This window comes from Dipodomys merriami, unplaced genomic scaffold (assembly GCF_024711535.1).
Source record: "Dipodomys merriami isolate MVZ:Mamm:240054 unplaced genomic scaffold, mDipMer1.0.p SCAF_17, whole genome shotgun sequence".
NCBI classification, from domain to species: domain Eukaryota; kingdom Metazoa; phylum Chordata; class Mammalia; order Rodentia; family Heteromyidae; genus Dipodomys; species Dipodomys merriami.
Window position 1 is genome coordinate 12,205,746 of NW_027203048.1, and position 22,485 is coordinate 12,228,230.

Here is a 22,485-nt window from a genome sequence, read left to right on the forward strand (position 1 = left end):
AAAAACATGAAATTAAGTTCTAAGCAAAGTGCATAATTTATGAGAAGTCTCTGTGCTGATGACTTCCGAATCCCCATGTCTCACCCTGACTTCTTACATTGCCCACGTACTCACATATTTCCAATTGCCTACAGGATGTGGCTGCCTGAAGCGAAGCCATCATCTCAGCTCCCCACAAACACACGCATCTCAACTTCATCTTCCCTAATTCCCTTTCTAGGGAGAGATTCCTCTTTCCTATCAATTGAACCATTATTCTAATCTTGCTGGTAGAAAATTCTAGAAAAACCTAGATTCCCTTTCTTTTGCCACAGGCACTAAGGCCTTTGAAGTTTTCTTAGAATCTTTATTTCTTTTTTGTTTGTTTTAAATTTATTGTAAAGGTGTTATACAGAGGAGGTATCGTTACATGAGTCAGGTAATGAGTACATTTCCTTTTGAACAGTGTCACCCCCTCCCTCCTTCTCTCCCAGTTTTTCCCCTCCTGACTTCCTTCCCCACAAAGTTGTATAGCTCATTTCCAATGTAGTATCTAGCAGGTTTCAAAGAATCATTTTTTACTCAGCCATCCCCCCTTAGTCTATTCTTCTCCACATCTTCCCACTCAGACTCCAAACTCTTGACCTCAGTTCATCTAAACCCTACACCATTTCCAATTTTATTTCCCTCAGAGGCTCCATATATTACATCAGACCACAGAGGGCTACCTATTGCATTCTAGGAAAATGTTACACACACACACACACACACACACACACACACACACACACACACACACACACACACACACACACACACAGAGCTTGCTCTCCAAGGTCTTCCATTCATTCTGCACATCTGAGGACACTGAACATAAAACTTCTTTTACACACACAGAGGAAGATCCAGGAAAAAGTGTGTACTCCAGAAAGACTAGCTGATGGATTCTAACTGAATTCACACACACACACACACACACACACACACACACACACACACACTATGCTCCATGTTCCATATTGCCTCACTGCCCAGCTTTTTCTATCACCCTAACTAACCAAACTCTACTCATCCCTCAGAATCCAACAAGTCCCTCCAGAAGCCTCTACTCACCACACACTCCTCTTCACCCCAAGAGACTCAGCCCTTAAATCCACACAACCTTACATTATTTTAAACTAAATGATTAGTGTGATGCTTACATTTCTTTACCCTGCACTTTATTGAATAAATAACCTTAGTTGAGTCCTTCACAAAGCTTTTATAATTGGAATCATCCCCTGTCTTTCACTAGGATTCAGGGAATACAAAGATCATGAAACTGGTGGTGGTGTCATCTTGACTCACCAACTTCTGACTCAAATCCTATGTTTTTGGTCTGCTTTATTAGACTACAAGTTCTTTATAAAGTCAGGGAGCAAGTCTTATTACTGTTATTTTTACTCCTTAGAACTTGTTATAATTTGAACATTAAATTGCCTACACACAACCTAATGTTTGTGTCTACTGCTTGGTTGGGAGCTGATGGTGCTATTTTGGGGAGAGGTAGAAGCTTTAGGAGGCAGAGGCTACTTGGAAGATGTAGGTCACTGGAAGTGTGCCTTTAAAAACAATAGCGTGTTCCCGTCCTTCCTGTCCACCATGAGGGTCCAGTACCTCTATCACAAGCTCCTGTCGCCATGAAGTTCTCTGCCTCAGCTCAGGCCTGGAACCAACAGAGTTAAGAACTGTGAACAAGGGGCTGGAAAGGTGGCTCAGTGGGAGAGTACTTGCCTTACATACATGAGGCCCTAGGTTTGATTCTTCAGCACCACATAAGCAGAAAAAGCCAGAAGAGGTGCTATGGCTCAAGTAGTAGAGCATTAGCCTTGAGCTGAAGAGCTGAGGGACCGCGCCCAGGCCCAGCGTTCAAGCCCCATGACCAACAACAACAACAAAAAAGAACTATGAACTAAAACCTCTTTAGATACATCTTTCTTCCATTTATTGGTGTCCTCTTGGGTATTATGCTCCAGCAATGATAAAACTGACTAACACTGAACTTTACAAAGTTCCAAACAATCAGCAGGTCTCAATGATTATTTGTTGAATGGAGAATTGCAGCTAAGGAAGGCGGCAATGGGCCATTAAGAAGAGAGGAAGTGAATTTATAAGACAGCATACTGAGTTCACTGTGGCATGGGTTATTGAAGATGGAATGGACCCGCTCAAGTAGCCCTTTGCATATATCATGTTTACTTCACTCATTCCTTCCTTCATCGATTCAGCAAATATTCACTGAGCACCTCCTGTGCCCTCATCTGGGAACGGATGACTCAAAACCCTTCCTTAACTCAGCGCCAACACTATCAGAAACCTTGTCCTTTTAAGGAAGAGGAAACATAGTTTTCGGGTATGTATCTGTGGGTATATAGTTATTTATTGATTGGCCAATCTATGTTTATTAACTAATTGATTGAAAAGTAGCCTCTGTTCACACAATCAGTGTCTTACTGGCTATGATTAGAACAGAAAACCATAGCAGCAGCTTGCGTAAGTTTACTCTATATCTAGGAAAGCACCAAATTAACTTAGGCTTTCCTTTGGGGAAGAAATGAAAATAAATCTCATTACTCTTATCACAGTCTCAAAAGAATATTAGTTAGAAATAAACAGCGCTTATCATAACATGCTATTTGCCAATTATTTAAAAATCAGAGGAGGTTATCTTCTCCCAACACTGCCCTGTGAAATTCTAATTGACTCTGTAACTGCTTTTAGGAACAATCATGGATAATATCTTCCAAGTAATACTTCAGCATCTGCCCAGGAAATAGATTAACATCATGGAAGCTTAATATGAAAAAGGCAAAGATTAGAACTCACTTTTTTTTGACATGACAGAAACCAAGGCTCAGGAAGTTGAGGTGATTTTCCCAGATTCAAACAGGACAGCTTGGCACAAACTATAATGAAAACCTAATCCCATAATTCCTAGTCCGGAACTCTCTCCTCTCCTTCTCCTGTTTCAATTCGTGTTTCATTTTCTTAAACTTCATAATTAATTGCTGAAATTAGTGTCTTTTCCTGTTATAAGAATTAAATATTGATAATACCTTAAGAGTTTAGAAATATTCTTTATGATTTATATTTAAAACCTATGGCATAACAAAATAAATGAAGAATGGCTTGTATATGGAATCCTTAGGTAAATCACAATGAGGCAGAGATGAATTTCAGACAACTTTAATACTTTGAGGAAAAAAGTTGCTCTAATCCATAATATTTAAAGATTCTCTAGAGCTCCTTATTGACTTAGTTATGTCTTAGTTGAGATTCTACTAGAATCTCAAATTGTAAAAATAGCACAATCCTAACAAAGATGATATGGAAACAAAGCCACAAAAGAAGGAGACAAAACTTCTTTAATAGCAACAACAACAACAAAAGAAAGTCATGAATAACATGTGCAATGCTCTAACCATGTGCCAAGTGTACACTAAAGGCTTTTAAAAAATTGTCTTAATTACTGCTCCTAACAAACCTATCCAGTAACTGTTTTAATAAGCTCTATTTTATAAATATTTGCCAAGGGCAAAAAAACCCTTATGTTATTGTCTTAGTATCTTAATAACATTTAATTCTAGAAGAAGATACCAGAACTATCTCCAGATTCTGATTCAACACAATAGAATATTGTCTCCAGAAGTGTATGGGTTAACTCATATTTACAATTTTTTAAGAAATAATGAAACAAAAACCCCATCTTCTCAGATACCTCTGAAAGAGATGCTACTGTTTTCTGATGATAATTGAGTATGAGGTTGAGTGGAGAATTACACCCTGGGATGGAGGATTAGATTTCTATCAGGATTTACACAGCTGGAGCAAGATAATTCTCCCTCCTTCTGTTTTAACAATAAAAGGACTTTAGTAAAATAAGGATAAATAATACAAGTAAACACGCACCTATAAGATATTTTGTATTTAACCAAAGGAAAGGCATGCTGATTGTGAGCCTTCCTCTAGATGCCACCATAATGTAACATAACACTCAGATAACGTAACATACTACTCAGATAATGTAACATACCACTCAGATATGAAAAATGTAAACACAATTTTGTGGGGAAGAACACTTCCTTGATGTTATCAAACATTCTCATTACCTATCAAGAATGATTTTCCACTTCCATTCTATTCTGATTTCTCACATTTTTATTTAACATTTTCTGTTTTCCATAATGCAAACATCACTACTTTATGATCCCTCCTTAAAAGTATTTATGATTCACATAGGCCAGAATATTTATGTAAATTAGGCTTAAGTCTAAATTATGTTTCTTGCCTAAATATTTAAGCACATAAATAAGCTCTAGCCATCTTGGCTGTCATTTTAAGCTATTTGACATTTATTGTTCTGGAGAGGAGAAAGGTCAGATGTATCCAATCTGCATTTGTGTTTCATGATATTTTTCTTTAACCAGATTCTTCCAAATTGTAACACAGAGACCAATGCTAGGAGAGGAAGGAAGGAAAGAAAGAGAGAAGGAAGGAAGGAAGGAAGCAAGCAGGGAGGGAGGGAGGGAAGGAGGAAGAGAAAGAGAAAGAGGGAGAAGGAAGAAGAAAGAGAGAAGGAAAAGGAGAGGGAAGGAGGGGGAGGGAGGCAGAAGGGAGAGAGGAAATGAAGGAGGGAGGGAAGGATGGAAGGAGGAAGAGGAACCCAAAGAAGGGGAGTGGAAGGGGAATCTTCCTTGTAGCACGCCTCTCGCCTCTCGCCTTAGCTTCACACAGTGATACGGGTGTATTTAGTACACCTTTGTGCGTTCCCCCTTGGCTGCATTTGTCAAGCAGATGTGTGGGCACCAAGAGGCTGAAGCGTGAAGGGAAGGCAGAATCCGTAGAAAGGAAGGAAGCGCATGGCTTCTCGATCTATTTAGCATGACCTCTGGTCATACTTCGTGGAACAGACTGAGACTGTCTGGGCTTGCTCTGGAGCGCCTGCCCTTCCGTTCTGCCTGGCTCTCTGCATACCCAATTTTCTCAAGACAGAAGTCGTGTTCTTTCTTTCCAGTCCCCCTGTCTGCCAATTCCTACTTCTAAGATGCCGTAACTTAATATTTCAAGATCTTCACCATACTCAGGGATCCAGATCCCATGGGGGAACTCCGTCTTCATTTGAGGGGTACACCTTTTTTTAATGGAGCATCAGGAGGAAAAGCGTCCATGCTCATGCACACCATACCTTAAGTTGTTCGTTTACCATTTAAATATGTGTCCTCCACGAGGGACCTCAGCAGGGCAAAGCCCACAACGACCTTTCTGCTCATTGCTGTCTAGGTAGCACCTATGACTGATGAATTAACAACTTTTTTAAAAGAAAGAGAAGAAAAGGGGGAGATTTAGGAGGAGGAAGTAAAGGAGACAAAGGAAAACATCTACTGGTATGTAGCATAACTAACTTCAGACATTTGAAGCTAGACTCGCTGGGGACTCCACACCCCTTCCTTCATTTCCTGTGACCTTGGATATGCTGCTTAACCTGAGTCTGGGATTCTTTATTTAGAAAGTGGAGATGATAGTACAAATCAACCTTACTGTGTGATAGGATTAAGTTGTCTGTTTAAAACTATTCAATTGTTGCTATTGCCATTAATATTAAATTACGAAACAGTAGAATTTAGTACTAGTTTCCCAACAGATCCCTGTCCAGCAAAGGCTGTGTTAAAGTGTGTGTAGGAGTCTGCAGTGATCACACATAAAAGCAAATACTTGTAATCCCAGAACTCAAGGGTGGAGGCAGAAGGGTACTGACATAGGAAGACTTTGTCAAAAAAAAAAAAAAAGTTTAGGGGCTGGGAAGGTGGCTCAGTGGTAGAGCACTTGCCTTGTATGCATGAGGCCCTGGGTTCCATTCCTCAGTACCACATAAGCAAAAAGAAAAAAGCAAAAAAACAAAAAAAAAGTTTAAGTCTACAAGGTTTGGTTGAATGGTTCTTCTACATACTTCGTTTTTTGTTCTGGATAGCCAAAATCTCCTTTCTATTTAACTCTTTCCTGAGTTTTATATTAATAACTTTCATCTGTACTACCTCTTCATTCTGAGGAACGTTTAACATCACAGATATCTTCTTCTCTCTTCTTCCCATCTTCTTTTTACAAGTAGACTTCCTGTATGAATGTTTCAGCACTTTGCTTCCACGCCTCCGCCCCTCTCTAAATATCATTCTGCCTGTGCTTGCTCTCTATCAGCAGCTCAGTGAATTGCTCTTGACCAAACACTACGGCCTTTCCACTCCAGCTGAAACACCCACTCCCCTGACACCTCATGAATCAGAGTCTTCTCTTCCTTTTTGTAATAAAGTTGTTTCTGTTAATGGAACTGGCCCTATTCATATCAAATTATGAACTTCACTAAATCTAAGAGGTGACCTTCTTTTATTCTTCTTACTCAGGAAAACCCATCTGCTCTCAAGAATCACACATTCACAGTAAGCCCAGGAAAATAATTCTCCCATCCACATCAGCTTGACCTCTCTCACTTGTATCATCTTCAGTCCCATAGCTTCATGTGCATGCCAGATAACCTCATACTTCAATGGCTGCAATTGTAACCATGCCAACCACTATCCCTTCAAACCACATCCTCTTCCCAATCCTCTTCATTACCAGCAAGACCACACATAAGTCAAGGTCTCCAGGTCAAAACTTTAGACTCACACAAGTCAAGGTCTCCAGGTCAAAACCTTAGACTCAGGCTCTTTCTTCTTTGTTTCTTGTAAATCTGAATATTTCTTGGCTCTAGTCTAATTCCTTTTCTTCTGACAAGGTGGATCCAGTCCCACACAATCTCTCTTTGTGGCCTAGAACTGAGACCACAATGAAAACACATCACCTAAAGAATCTGCAGTCAGCTGGGTGCTGGTGGCTCACAACTGTTATCCTAACTACTCACGAGGTTGAGATCTGAGGGTCATGGTTCAAAGCCAATGTGGGTAGGAAAGTCTGTGAGACTCTAATCTCCAATTAGCCACCAGAAAACTGGAAATGTGGCTATGGCTCAAAGTGGTAGAGCACTAGCCTTGAGTGAAAAAGCTCAGGGACAGCACCCAGGCCCTGAGTTCAAACTGCACAACTTGACAAAAAGGAAAAAGAAAAGGAATCTTCAGTCAGTCAATCTGCTACCCAAATGTAGCTTCTCAACTCAAGACCTAAATACTGTGTAATTCCTTTAGCATTAAATCTAAATACCAAGCTAAATAAGCCTGCTCTACATCTAATAGTTAAGTGTCTGGCCCAGAATATAACCTCCAAACCTCAATATTCCTTAGACAGCTCTGCTTTGGCAAGTTCTACTTTCTCTCTCACATACTGTGTCAGCCTACTTACCTCTCTATCTTTTCCATTTCTCCTCTCTTCACCTGCCTTCATCTCTCTAACCATTGCTCCTCTTCTGGGAATTATATCATGCCATTGCCCCATTTCCCTCCTATTCTCAAATCACCTCCTTCTGGGAGTGTTTTTCTAACTCAACTTCTGTCTTAGTTTCTAAAGAAATTAATCATTCTCAGAAGATATCCTTTGACCTTGCCAAAGGGCAATAAGCTTATTGTTTCTAAAGTTCTAGAACTATAATTTCCTGTGAAACATCACCCCTCCCAGTATGTGCCAAACAAGATGAATTTGTCTGCCTTTAGCAAAATAATTTTTGATATCTGGAGGTGCATAATGACTCTGTCCTTCATCTTCCCAGCAGGAATAAGCCTCTCAAAGCCTCCATTGAGTCTCTATAACCACTTGTACTATTTGTTAGCATTCAAGGGCTGCCTTTTATTGGAGATAGCTAATAACACGCCTTGTCTGGATTTCTCTCCAATTCATTTGTGAACTTCTCTTGGGAGGAAGAGATTGTACTTCAATCAACTTTGTAAGTGCTCAGTTAAAAATAAAATCTGAAAAAAAAGAAAAGAAAATCTGATCCAATAAATAAGCATTTTCTCAGGGAAAAGTCCAAAATTATAAGCAATCTGTGAAGATTATTCTCTTGTCTATTTTTTTTTGGTGAGTAGCTCTCATACAGATCTATCTGTTATCTCAGAAGACAGGTCAATATGATCATGATCTTAAAGAGTATCATATCACACTGAGCCATGATGCATAAACTAGCACCAAACAAGCCTCCTGCTATGAGAAGCTGTAAAACTGGAAAAATTAGGGAAAAAACAACCTGCTTTTAGTCATTAAATAATAAGCATACAGGACTGAGAAAGTGAAAACATATGCATTGCTTTGATTTTCTAGGTAGAGATATTTTCCAGATGCTGACACAGAAAGGAGAAACCCAAATAGCTTGGTGATTTCACTGGCCAGAGGTAATGGACTTTAAAGTTTGGAAGGGTGAAAACAGCTTGAATTTTCAGAAAGCCAACTTTAGAAAGACAGTGTTATGGGCTGGGAAGGTGGCTCAGTGGTAGAGCGCTTGCCTTGCATGCCTGAGGCCCTGGGTTCAATTCCTCAGCACCACATACACAAAAAGAAAAAAGCCGGAAGTGGCGCTGTGGCTCAAGGGGTAGAGCGCTAGCCTTGAGCTGAAGAGCTGAGGGACAGCGCCCAGGCCTAGAGTTCAGGCCCCATGACCGGACCAAAAAAAAAAAAAGAAAGACAGTGTTACATAAAACTGCATAGAGTTCTCCTGGAGTCTTTGGCTGAATATTAAGTTGTACACTCATAATGTGAGAGTCTATAGTCTCAGCAAAGAGCACTTATCCCCAGAAGAACACCTACCATGGGATATCTACCAAGGAACATCTTCCAGACTGAATAATTCCCAAATAATTCACAAGAATTGGAAAAGGTGTAGGTGCTTAACCAAAATAGGGAGTTCTGCACACTCCCTCCAACAAAACGAGAATAATTAAAATCGAAACAAATCAAAGGGCAAGTAGTGACTAAATCATCAAACTTTAACAGTCTTTAAATGAAGAAAGCAAAATCCCCACATAATATTCATAATTCAGAAGTTCAAATATGAAATTATTGGTTATGCAAAGAACAAAAGCATGATCTATATTATCAACAGAAAAACTGATCAATATAAAGACAGAAATAATAGAATTAGCAGAAGGAACATTAAGACAGCTATGGTAAATATGTTCAAAGATTTAAAGAAAAAGAAAGACTGAAATAAAAATGTAAATAGACTCTTGAGCAGAAAATACAATATCTAAAGTAAATAAAAATTATTTGGGCTGGATTATCAGCGGATTAAACACTACTGAAGAAGGTAAAGTCCAAGACAGCAATAAATACAATTCAGACAAGTAAAGAAAACTCAAACATTGAAATAAAAATGGGACAGACTGTTAATAAAATGTCGTAATAGCACATTATATAGCAAATATAAACTTAATCATATTTCTAGGAAAGAAGGACAGAAAAATATGGAAAATTTCCAAATGTGGTGACAAATATTAATCTATAGAACAAAGATTCCCTCAACATACTCCACACAGTGAAAACACTAAGGAAAACATTTCAAGGCACAACATTAATCCAATTGCTGAAATCTTATGATAATAAGGAAATTCTGAAACACACACACACACACAGAAGGGTGGAGGTGACACAAAAAAGAAACACAGTTGAAGAGAATCTCTAACTTATCTTAAGAAATGATGCATACAAAGTAACAGTAGGTCATCATTAAATTGCTAAATATCAACCTAAATGTGGAGTAGTTCCAGTGGAACTATTCATTACAAATGAAAGCAAGAAGTGTTTGATGTTTTTTAAAAATCATTATACTGTTTGCAGTGTATTTCTTTTTCTCCTTTTGTTTATTACCTGTTGTTACTGTTTTTTATTTAGTTCAGTATCCTTTGTCTTGTATATAGATTTATCTGATTTGGGGAAGGGAAAGGGAATCACAGAAATGGTGGGACAAATAGTAAACCAATTCTACAGTGATACAAGACACTATGTTGGAAATGAACTTTACAACTTGGTGGGGGGGTGGTTAGAGGTGTGGAGTGGGAGTAAATGAGGGAGAGGGTAACACTGTTCAAAAAGAAATATATTCATTACCTTACTTATGTAATGTAATCCCTCTGTACATCACCTTTACAATAAAATTTAAATTAAAAAAATAGCAAAGAAAGTTAGCATTCAAAAAAGAAATGAGAGCAAGGCAAGGACTTTTTTAGCAAACAAAAGCCAAGACAGTGTAAATGCAAAAGTATAGTATAATATTAAATATTAAAGACAGAAGGGAAATTTTTGTAGATGGGATTGCAGATTCAACAAAAAAACATAGACAAGCTGACTTATGCTTGCTCTTTACAATTTAGAAAAACTCTAAGAAAAACATAAAAATTAAAAACAACTACTAAGGACTCTAAAAAGTAAATAAAACCAGAAATATTGAGGAAGAGAGACAATATCTGGTCAGGCAACATACCCAGGATGAGTTTTCTGTATTGAATTCTTTTCTTTTGTTATTTGTGAACCAAATTCGGACACCCATCAAAATTGTATGGGTGTTGCCATGGAGTTATTCACCCAGATAAATCATTTCTTTCTGGCCAAAAGGCTATGGAGAACAGGATCTTATGATTTAGGGAGTAAGAAGAGAATCTCTTTTTCTTTGTCTTCTCTGTTTCCTCTGATGGTGGGGAGGCAGCACTGTCAGCAGGGATTAGGAGGTCAGCAACCAAATGGAAACGAGGAGAGAAATGAAGCCTGAGGACTGGCAAGGGGTCTTTTCAGGCCATAGAGCAAGGGGAGAGACACTGTTTCTTTTCTCTATCTCATTGTTTAGCCTAAAAGCAACCAGAGTGGCAAGGACTGAGTAGTAGCTCAGTCAAGGAAAGCTCTGAAGTTAATGAGGCTACGTGAAAGGAGAGAGCTAAGAGGGCGATGGAAATGTGCTCATTCTTTGAAGGAACCAGCCAGAGCTCTGACTATATCTGAATTGTACATACGCAGACAAATGCAAAGAAAAGGATTTGAGAACAGAATGAAGGTTCATATCACACCCAAGTATCAGATCAAATGACACAATGCAATACCAGGATACATTCTAAAATAATTCAGAAAATATATCCCCCCCCCAAATAGGACCATTTTTTAAGAGGAAGGATCATCAACAGATGCCAATAATGACAATGTTCAACAAGAAATGTACTCACTACTTTATGTATGTAACTGTAACCCCTCTGAACATCACCCTGACAATAAAATTAAATTAAAAATAAAAATGAAGTAGGCTGGGGGCAGGGTAGATGGGAGCGCACAGATGATAAGGGGAAACAAAGGAGGAGGCAACAATGCTTGATAGGAAATGTACTCATTACCTTGCTCATGTAATCGTAACCCCTCTGTATGGTATTTTCAAAATAAAAAAACTTATTAATTAAAAAATGAAGTAGGCTAAGCTAAAAAAATAAAAAAGATGATCCAGATACTGGAATAATCAGAGACTTTAAAGAAGCTATTGCAAATGTTGTAGGAGGTAAAATTCTAAACTCTCGAAAATGAATGGAAAGGCAATTCTAAGGAGGTGAATAGAAATCATTTTAAATGGAATTTTTTTAACTTTCTGAATTTCAAAAGGTTGTAAACTGAACATAACACCCTAAAGTAAATAAGTATAGCAGAATGGAGATAATAGGGAAAATGATAGGTAAGAGGAATAATATACAGTGACATGGTAAGGTTGGTTTATCCAGGAGATAGGAAGTTATTCAACATTTGAAAACACGAACAGTGAAAGGTGCCACATTTACATAATAAAGAGGAAACTACATATGATCTCAGCAGATGGAACAGAATGAAGGGCTCAAACAGCCCCTTGGAGAGGATCTAGGGCAAACCTGGAACTCCCACTCATGTCCAGCATGGGAGTGAGCTGCCTTGTTGAAGACCCCATGGCTTCTGCCTAGCTTCAACAGGACTATAACCTTCTCTGAAATCAGACTTAATCTCATGAATGATTCTGAGCAAAGTCACCCAGCCAAGCTCTCCCCAAATTCCCAAATTAGGAAAAATAAATTATCATTCTAACTTTTTGGGTTGACTGACCATGCAATAGAGGATATTCAACACAAGAGCAATGCCAAGTAAAACGATAGTGACATATCACCACATATTGCAATACCAAATATCCTCAAGAATGTAGGGAAAATGGAATTCCCATATAATAGAGTGAGATTATAGAGTATAAAATCCAGCTTGAAGTTAGATGCTAGTGTCTCATGCCTGTAATCCTAGCTCCTCAGAAGGCTGAATTCTGGAAGAGCCCAGAGAAGTCCATGAATCTCTGCTTCCAAAATAACCAGCAACAAGTAGGACTACAAGCATGGCTCACATGGTAGGGTGCCAGCTGAGCACACAAGTCACACAAGCATAATGTCCTGAGCTCAGACCTCAGTACCACACACACACACACACACACACACACACACACACACACACACACACACACACACACACACACACACACACACACACACAACACACACACACACAGTCCAAAAAACCTGAAACAGTTTTGTCTTGTTTTGCTGGTACTGGAGTTAGAACTCAGGGCCTCATTCTTGCTCAACTAAAACTCTGCTTAAGCCATGTCTCTGCCCTTGATTTTGCTATTTTAGAGATTTTTGTTATTTTACAGATGGCTGCTCACGAACTTTTTAGCTAGGATAACTTCAAATTTCAATCCTTTAGATCTTGGCTTTCTGAAGAGCTACAATTAAAAATGTGAGCCACCATGCCCCAGACAGTTTGGCAGTGCTTTAAAAAGGTTTAGCATGTATTTTCCATATGATCCAACAATTCTATAATGAATGTAAAGGAACTGACAGCATACAGTCATAAAATTACTGGGACACAAGTTTGTAGCACTTATGTTCATGAGAGGTTCAAATTGTGAATGTCCCACATTGGCTAAAAGAATTGTTTTACTTTCATACAGTAGAATACTATTCAGCAAAAAAAGAAACTACAAATATATACAATACAGATACATCATATCATTATTCTAAATAAAACAAAACAAACCTAAAAGAGAATTGCTACATGATTCCATTCATAGGCATCAATAGATCAGACAGAAAATAATATATTGAGACAGAAATCAATTCAGAAGTTCCCTGGAGCAGAAAGTATAGGAAGCTCATAGCAAAAGGTCAAGAATAACTCTTCAAGGGTTGACAAAAATGTTCTATATCCTAATTAGTGCAGTGGTTACACAAGTGTATGTATTCATCAAGCAAAGTAATCTGTGCAGTTCAAATAGGCACAGTTTATTGTATGTGATCTTTACTTCAATAAAGCTGGAAATAATCACTATATAATGTGAGTTACACATTCAGAGGGCAGTTTTTGACACCAGGTCAGAATCATTTTTGGCCAAGATAATCAAGAGTTTCTTCACTCCTGCTCACTACCTTTCCTCATTCTCCATCATTATTTTAGTCTTTTGTTAGATGTAGGTGTCTGTGTTCATTAGATAATTAATTCCTAGAGTATGTTTTTATGAGTTGTTTGTTTTACATTCCTCTCTGCTTCCCTACTTGTGTCTCCCTATTCTCAGACATTTTTGTCTCTTTCTCGCTCTTTGATAATTATAATCATATTTTTGTTCATTTTTGTTTCTGATTTAATACTGACTTTCAACTGACTTGAGTATAAGAAAAATTAGTTTTTTAAAAACTATTCATCATTGAATACTTTATTTGTTGATTTTAAACTAAGTGTAAGAATGCTTTTATTACATTATTTATAAAAATTGTTCATTAAAATTATTATATCAATATATACAGTGCTTGCCTGTAACTTTTACCCTCTGTACCCCCTGTGTCTAATGACTTCACTTTAAAAGGCTTACCTTCCCCATTTCAGGAGGAGTTTTTGAAGCATCTATTCTGACTACAAAAGGAAAAAAAACATAATCAAGAACCTGGGAATGAAACTAACACTTGCTGAACACCAACTATGTATTAGGACCTACTACCCGTATCATACCGCTTAATTCACAATAACTCTGGGAGGTGGGTATTATTTTCCTCCCTTTACAGATTTTAAAAAAAACTGAAGTGCAGAGGAAAGAAAATATATATCCTTGGTCCAGTAAATGATAGAGTAGGACTTTAATCCCAGGTCCATGATGTAGTCTATGCATTATCTATAGATCTTTTATGTTTGTTTCTCCCATAGCACCCACTCTTTGGTAAGGAAAAAAGAGAAGACAATATAAATAAACAAATGGTCTATATTCATACAAAGAACTCCAACACAGCAGTATAAGGAAAGAATACTGTGCTACAAAACAACATGGTTAATGTCTCACCAATCACAGTCAACAAAAGAAACCAGACACAAAAGAAAATATAAAGCTTGTTTCCACTGACCTAAAGTTCAAGAATACTTACAACTAATTGGTGACTTGGGAGTCTAAATCATGGTTACTTTGAGAAGGGGGTGGATACAGATTGGAAATGGATTAGAAAAAAAACCTTCCTGGGTTCTAGAAATGTGCTACAACTTCATCTGGACATTCATCTACAAAAAGGACTCAATGCACTTAGGCATTTTCTGTCATTAAAAGGAAGATTCTTGTGTCAACTATATTCATAAAAATCTGGAATTGGGGAAAATGGCTTCAGTTCAAAGACCTCATTTTGAGAAGCCCCATGGAGAGGACATATAACCCTGTTTCAAAAATGGTAGACTACCGGCGAGGCTCTGGTGGCTCATGCCTGTACTCCTTGCTACTGAGGAGGTTGAGGTCTGAAGATTGCCCTTGTTTGAAGCCCATTTAACTACCAAAAAGTCAGAAATGGAGCTGTGGCTCAAGTGGTAAAGTGCTAGCCTTGAGCCAAAAAGCCCAGAGAGAGTGACTGGGCCCTGAGTTCAAGACCCAGAACTGGCACCAAAACAAAAACAAAAAATGGTAGACTATATAGACTGAGTCCTTAGAGTTACAGAAGTACACATCATAATGACCACCTGCTAGAAAGATGCTGCTGTGACAGGAAACAAAACACTTTATTATTCATCAGGCATTGGGTTAAGAATTTGCTCACATCATCTAATTTAATCTCCATGGCAATTCTTTTTTTTTTTCTTTTTGCTTATGTGGTGCTGAGGAATCGAACCCAGGGCCTCAGGCATGCAAGGCAAGCGCTCTACCACTGAGCCACCTTCCCAGCCCTCCATGGCAATTCTTTAAATTATGACTATGTCCATTTAGAAACACTTAGGAACTACTACTACCCCCATTTTAAAAAATATTTTACCCCCATTTTTATAATGGTAAAACTGGATCTAAAAGATTTCAGGAAGTCTTCCAAGCCATGACAGTTGTATACCAAATACTTGTACGTCATAGTTGTTTATAATTTGTACCTTGAAGTGATTGCCTGATTTTAAGTTAAGGAGAAGTGAGGTTCCATTCAGTAGCCAGCACAGCACCCAGCTTCTTCTAACCTCTTAACACATAAAAGGATACACCTGGAAAAGTGTATCACTTTGTATCTGCATGGCCTTGAAAGAGTGTTACCAAAATCTGATTCCAAATACTTTTATTTATAAAACAAAGTTTACACTGACAACAGTAGAACAATAAACAGTATATAGCTAGGCACTGGTGGCTCATGACCGTAATTCTAGCTACTCAGGAAGCTGAGATCTGATGATCATAGTCCAAACCAGCCCATGCAAAAAAAGAAATCTATGTGACTCTTACCTCCAATTAACCATCAAAAAGTGAGAAGTAGAGCTACAGTTTAAGTGGTAGAGTGCTAGCCTTGAGTGGAAAAGCTCAGGGACAGTGCCAAGGATCTGAGTTCAAACCCCAGGACTCACACGTAGTAGTAGTAGTAGTAGTAGTAGTAGTAGTAAGAATAATGGTAATAGTAATAGTAATAATAATGAAGTACTTTGTAAATTCTAAAGTTCCATATAACTAGGACACGAATTATGGTTATAATGTGAGACAAAATGTCTTTACAGTTCAGGCTGTGCAAATTCCCTTGAAGTAAAGTTACCCGAAGAGGGGCAGGATACTTTAACTTCTGCTGCTCCAACTCTCCTGACCCTCAAAAGACCAACTTGTTTATAAAGATAATCCATTAAAGATAATTTCATTAGTGAATACCCTCCTTACTCATACACTCAACAAATCCCTTGTGGAGCTCTGTTTTGAAAATTTGTGAAATGTTACATTGGCTGTGAGTGGGTTTCATCTCCAGAACAGTCATTCAAAAAAGATTTTCAGAAAGCAAATAGGAGTCTACCAAATCTTGAAAGGATCTCATCTTCTCATGGTCACCTCCTGCCCTGCCCAGTGACTCAGTCACAGACAGACAGACAGACAGACACACACACACCACACACACACACACACACACACACACACACACACACACACACACACACACACACACACACACACACACACACCTACAGATGTGTCTTAGACACATAGTCTTCTGGTAAATGTCTTTCTTCCTCACTGGATCATACCAACTGGGTTTAGTCTTGGAATAGGAAAGAATAAACCCTGTAACTTCAAAGATTTTTACCAAAAGTCTTCTTGTATTCCCTACCCTCTTCAAAGGTTCATAGATAATATGTAGTAGAAACACCAAATTTCTGGGTAGAAATACCAATTCTCAAAGGCTCTTGGGAATTAGATCCCAAAAGATCCTGGTTCCTGCTGCCATGCCTGTCCCTGTTCTCCTGCTTATTATAGCTTCTTAACATTTGAAAATATAGAACTTATTAATTATGAATGATGTGGCTTGTCTGGCCCAAATCTCACCTGACTCCTGCTGCCTTGGAATTCCACCCCAGAGTGAGAGCAATATCAGTTTCAGAAAATAAGGTTCCTTGCTATCTAACCTGAAGTTTTCTTCTGCAAGTCTCATCTTATTACTTCCATGAGCCACACTAAATAACTTCTCTCCCTCACTGCCAGACTCTCTCATCTGAGATTTGTAGATTGTTACCATGGCTTTGCCTTCATTGCCACTTAGCTCAGCCATATATATTTAATTCTTTTCATCTTTCATCGTAAATCAGTTCCTTCAACTCTTAAATCAGCTCTCTGCTCTTCTCTGGATTAGTTCCAGCTCTCTCAATCCACCTTCAATAACTGATACGCCTTCTAGGAGCTCCCGTTTCCTCTCTGTCTTTCTTTAGTCTCTCTGTCCTCTTTAGAAATGAACTGGGAAGGGATGGACAGGTGTGAGGTCAAGGGTCAGATGCATTGCATGTATCTATTCTAAATTGCTAAAGACTTTTCATAGTACATGCACACGCCCCAACCATATATCACCTTTCCTCAAGTGTGGAGGGAGGTTTACAGGGAAACTGCTCTATCTCCACAATATCCTCTAGCTCTCTGCCTGAGGGGTGGCAGAAGCAGATCTCATAACACCTACAAACCAGGATATAAACCAGAACCATGGGCAATGTGCTAACGTCCAGGCAGACATACTATATATAATTTGGGCTGGTAAGGATGGTACATCACCATTCGTATTCATTCCAGCAACTGCTTCTCCACCCCTTATCTGTGAATGGGTGCTCTGGGAATTGTAGTGGACTTTGAAACAGTAATTCCATTTAGGAAAGCACGGTAACCCAAAAGAAAAAAAAATACACGTAAGCATACCAATTTATTATAAGGCTTCTCAGGACCCCCCTCCCCAATCCACAAATGATATACATATTTTTTCTTTGCCTTAACTTTGCAATCTTTGTCATACCCTAAGTCATTATCCTGCTTAAGTTTAAGAAGCAATTTTCAGTCTGAGGCAAAAGGGTTGCTGTTGGATTTTGGCCACAAAGGGTGGCAAAGCCACCATCCTCTCTTCTTTCTTTCTTTACAAAGGAAATTCCAGAGGGAAGCATAGTTGCTCCCCTCTAGGTTATACCGCCAGCCCATTCAGTAGAAGCAGGAAGAGATAAGCAGCATTTTACCTACTTCCTTTGAAGATCCTCTGTCACAGAAGTTAAATGCCTTTTCTATAAATCAGACCCTATATAAAAAGAATAACCTGAGTTTTTCTAAACATGATAAATAGCAAAATCAATCCAAGTGACAGAACCTAAGCCAGAAATTTTACCCATGAATATGAATGAAAACACAATGATATATGTTGCCTCAAACATGGAGCATGATCTATCCCAGGGTGTGTCTACTCCCTGGTGGGTGTAAAATGTACACTGTATCTGAAGGAGCCTGTATCTGAATGGTAGAACAAGAGACTAGTCTTACATGGCTAGCAGCCTAACTGCAGGCGACATCTGTCCTCAGAGACAGGAGACACCAGCCTGTTCCAAGTGTGATCAGCACGGGCCTGGAGTGCTTTTCAATAAGCTGTCCGTCTCTCTGGAGGTCATGGGGAGCTCATCCAGTTACACTTAGTGTCTTATTTGATCCCATCAATAATCATTTGATCCCAATCCTGCTGAAAAATGCTTGGCCAAAATTTCTAGCCTTTTAATGGCAGAATCCTGGCTCTTTCAGAAACCAGCTTTGCTGGATGTGTGAAATGATGCATAAGGGCTTGGTCTAGCTGCCAAATGGACTGCACTGCTGAGAAAGAACTTGAGACACTCTTTGCTTCCCTACACCCAATAGCAGAGCAGTTTTTAGAGGTCTGTTCTTGCTACCTGAAAGTCTCCACTCAGAAGCTTTGGTCCCTCCATAGGGCTTTTTGAGAGTAATATAATCTTCAGATGCATGATACAACTCTCCAAGACACTCACTGATGTTCCTTGCAACCTACCTGTTAATGGTTGGCAAGTTTAGGGATGCAGAAAGAACCCTTTTTCCAGTTACCAAGATGTGATCATAGCTGATCCAGACTGCAAGAAGCCTATGGTTACTTAACAAGAGTTGATGGATTGGGGAGGCTTCGGAGATTCTCATGGACATGAAGTGGGTGAAAATCTGCCTTTCACTCTTACATCTACAACAAAAATATTGAGCACTAAAAGAGAATGATGTCTGTATAAACCACAGAAGCTACAATGACATTAAAGCCCAGCTGTTCTTTACAAGTATCTTTATAAGCATCCGATGTGGGACAATAGTGATGGTGTCACTCTCTTCTCTCAGATCATTGAAGAGACTGTCAAATTTGTCAGACTCCACCTTTACTATGCACTATATGAATTCCAGTACCAATCAGAAAGTGTCATTTCATGTCTCAATGCTACCAATGCTATACTGAGATAGGTGTCTTACTGTCTTCCCTGGGGACCACGCAGCAATGTGCTTTCCAAGCAATAATCAGAGAACTTATACTTCCAAATTTCTCTGCTGCATGAAATATTGTGTGTGTGTGTGTGTGTGTGTGTGTGTGTGTGTGTGTGTGTGTGTGTGTGTGTGTGTGTGTTGGGACAGCATGGGAGATACTTTCAGCTCTACAATGGACCTGTTTCAATGCATTCCCTCCAATTAGTAGTAGACATTAGCAACCAGTGAAGCATAAGAACTTCATTTATTTCTGATGATGAGAATGATAGAAAAGAAGCTAGGTTTACTCAATGGAATCAGTGTAGGCTTTTTAAAAAACATGATTTCTCTTCTGTGCTGTTCCCATTCATTCACATTGCATATTTTATTCACGAGTCCTTCCCCTGCAGTCTTACAAGAGAAACAAACATCCATTCAAAACCACCTGGTTTTCCAGTCAAAGAATACTATGGGAAGAGTTAGAAGTCAGTGTTTGAACACACACACACACACACACACACACACACACACACACACACACACACACACACACACACACACACACACACACACACCAACTCTGACTATGTGAAGAAATGAGAGAGTAAATGCAACAGAAACCTCATTTCAGGAGTCCCCAGCAGATAAATCTGCAGTGAAACAGGCCTGCCAGAGTCCATCCCCAAGAGCTGCTGCTGCTGCAGACACTCAAGCTAAGAAACCAAAGGAAAGGGAAGAAAAGCTAATTTCTCCCTGGCCTCATATTTGTTCCCCTAGAGCAAGGCAATCTTTACAACTTCCCATCCCCTCCCCCCGCACACACACACCTCTCACTGATCCTTGGTTCTTCTGAACCTTTCCCAAGACACCTGAGAAGAATGAGAGCCTGAGAGAGCAGAAACACAGGGAGGATGAAAGTTGGGGTGGAAGAGGGAACATCACGAATTAACCAAGAAGAGGCACCTCCCAGCAAGCCAGCGTGGGGCAGGGGAGGTAGAGTTGGGTGGAATTCAAGATGTAGAGGAAATACTATCATCCTGAGAAATTACACTACATTCTCCAAATTCGTGTTGTGAAAAGAGCAAAGGGGTGGGGGAGGGGCAGGGAGGAGCAGAGCAATAGTTTTGAGATCTGGTACTAGTTTGGAACTTACAGAGACTAGGGTCATTTCAACCATTCTCAGGGCCCAGGAAGGAGAGGACATTCTATTTTTGTTTGGAACGTGTAAGGTGGTAGAAGAGGGTATTTTGCCAGCAGGAAGAATCTCTGCTCCCAACTTGATTACAAAGAGGAAAGAAGGTTCTTGGGGTGTTGCTATCCAGGGACAACATAAAACACAGTCAACTTCAGGAATGAGGAAAGAGGAGCTGAGGTTGGGGGAGGGCCGGTAAGGGTAGTGTTAGTTAACAGTGACCGCATATTGGTGGTACTAAAAATGCAAATGCCAGCAAACTCTGGTGGGAGCTGCTCACCGGTCCCGAAGATCTGAAAGAGAAGGCGGGGCTGCGAGGCCCGGATCGCCGCGGACAGCCTTCCCTCTCTACCCACTTCCGATGCCTTCTTCTCGGGCATCAGACGGATCCTCAGCCGTCCTTCGCCGTGGAGAATCCACCAGCTGAACAGCTCGCTGAGATTGAACTGGAGCAGCCCCACAACCGCCTCCTCTGGGGACCCCAGGCAGCCTTCCAGGATCGCCTCCTCGCTCAGCTCCAGCACCAGCTGCTTGGCGCGCCGGAGCTTGCGCACCGAGCCGCCCTTCAGCACCCTGGACAGCGTTGAGGTCGCCGTTGGGAAGGGAGAGCCCGAGTCGGCTGTCCAGGAGACCCCGGGCCGCGACCCCAGCAGCCGGATCAGAGGGGCGCAGTCGAGAGCCAGCCAGCCGTGCGCCTCCGGGGGTCCAGCCCCGGGCTCCGTGAAAGACGAAGGCGGCAGCAGCAGGTCTCGGGCATAGACGCGGAAGAGCGAGGGCACCACGAAGTCCACCGCCAGACTCTTCCTCTGCAGGCGGGAGTAGCTGAGCGGTTCCCGGGGCTGCAGCGGCGATCCTGCCGCTGGTGAGCCGCCGGCGCGCTGGCCGGTCCCGGTGCCCGCGCCCGAGGCGGCCCGGGAAAGCAGCAGGAGCAGCAGCCACGGAAGCCCGATGGCTCCCATCCCGCCGCGGGGCTCTGTGTACTGAGGTCGTGCTCGGGATTGTCTCCTGTCCCCCGGACCCTCAGCCACCAGCCGGGCCCGAGTCACGCGGCGCTGGAAGTCAGGGTGAATCCGGAGAGAGCGTGGAGCGCTCGGGGCTCAGCCGCTGGCGCGAGCGGCGCCTCCCGCGTGCCGCGCAGCCCCGGGCCGCGCCCCCTCCCGTCTGGAGCTCCGGCTCGTAGCGCCGCTGCTCCAGAACCAAAGAAAGTACTACGCTGGAAGGGAGGTGGCAATCGGGTAGCGCGGTCTTCTCCTGAGGGCCGGCGGGAGCCGGGGTCTGCCCGCCGCCGTCCGGGCCGCAGCCTGCGAGCCTCCCCACAACTTTCCGAGCTGGGAACCGTGGCTCCCAGGTGGAGCCCGCTGTCCTGGCCGTCCCCGGCGGCGTGGCCTTCGGCTCTTCCGGGGAGGGGGCGCAGGATCGCCGGCGGCCCGGGCCCCCTTCCCCGCCCCGCTCCCCAGCGACCTTCGCGGCGGGGCGCCCGGGGGGGGACCGCCGCACGGCCCGGCGAAGTTCAGCGTGGAGCCGGGCTCGCCCCCGCCCGCCCGCCCGCCCGCAAGTTTGCGATGTCCTCGCTGTGGCTGCTGTCCTGGCTCCTCGGAGTTCACTCAGCCTCGGCCGCAGTGGCCAAGCAAACGCATGCAGGGCAGAGGAACCCGAAATCTTGAGCCCTCCTCACCGAGCTGCAGCGCCAGTGGGTGGACAGAGGGCGGCTTGGAAGGCGTCTGAGTGCTCCCGCCCGCCCCCCCCCGACACCCCCCCACCTCCCAGGACAGCGGCAGTGGGAGGTGCCGGCTGCCACCTCCGCTGCAGCCCCCGGAGCCGCTGGATCGCATCTGCCTGGGCGCCCGCCACTTGCAGCTGGCGGAGCCGTGAGCGCGCGCCGGGAGGGGGCGGGGCCGCGGCGGGGGGCGGGGCTCGCTCTCCAACTCTGCGCCTCGGTCCAGCCCCCCCCGTAGGCCCGCCCCACCCGCACGCCTCAACCAATAGTGTGGCGAGCTCGGCTCCTATGCAAATCTACAGAGGCCTGGGTATTCATTGAGAAAAGCGGAATCCGCTCCGCCCTCCCTCTGTCAGTCCCTCCGAGGAT

At 41.8% G+C, this 22,485-nt stretch overlaps 1 protein-coding gene across 1 annotated transcript in view; it reads right to left on the bottom strand.

Moving 5' to 3' along the window:
• The window catches only part of Alk (ALK receptor tyrosine kinase), a 713,950-nt gene extending 692,592 nt beyond the window's left edge, over window positions 1-21,358 (bottom strand). The window contains exon 1 of the mRNA XM_070025303.1: window positions 20,680-21,358. Within this exon, the coding sequence (XP_069881404.1) occupies window positions 20,680-21,358 (679 nt within the window). The remainder of the gene's footprint in view (window positions 1-20,679) is intronic.
• Between the last annotated feature and the right edge of the window lie 1,127 nt (window positions 21,359-22,485).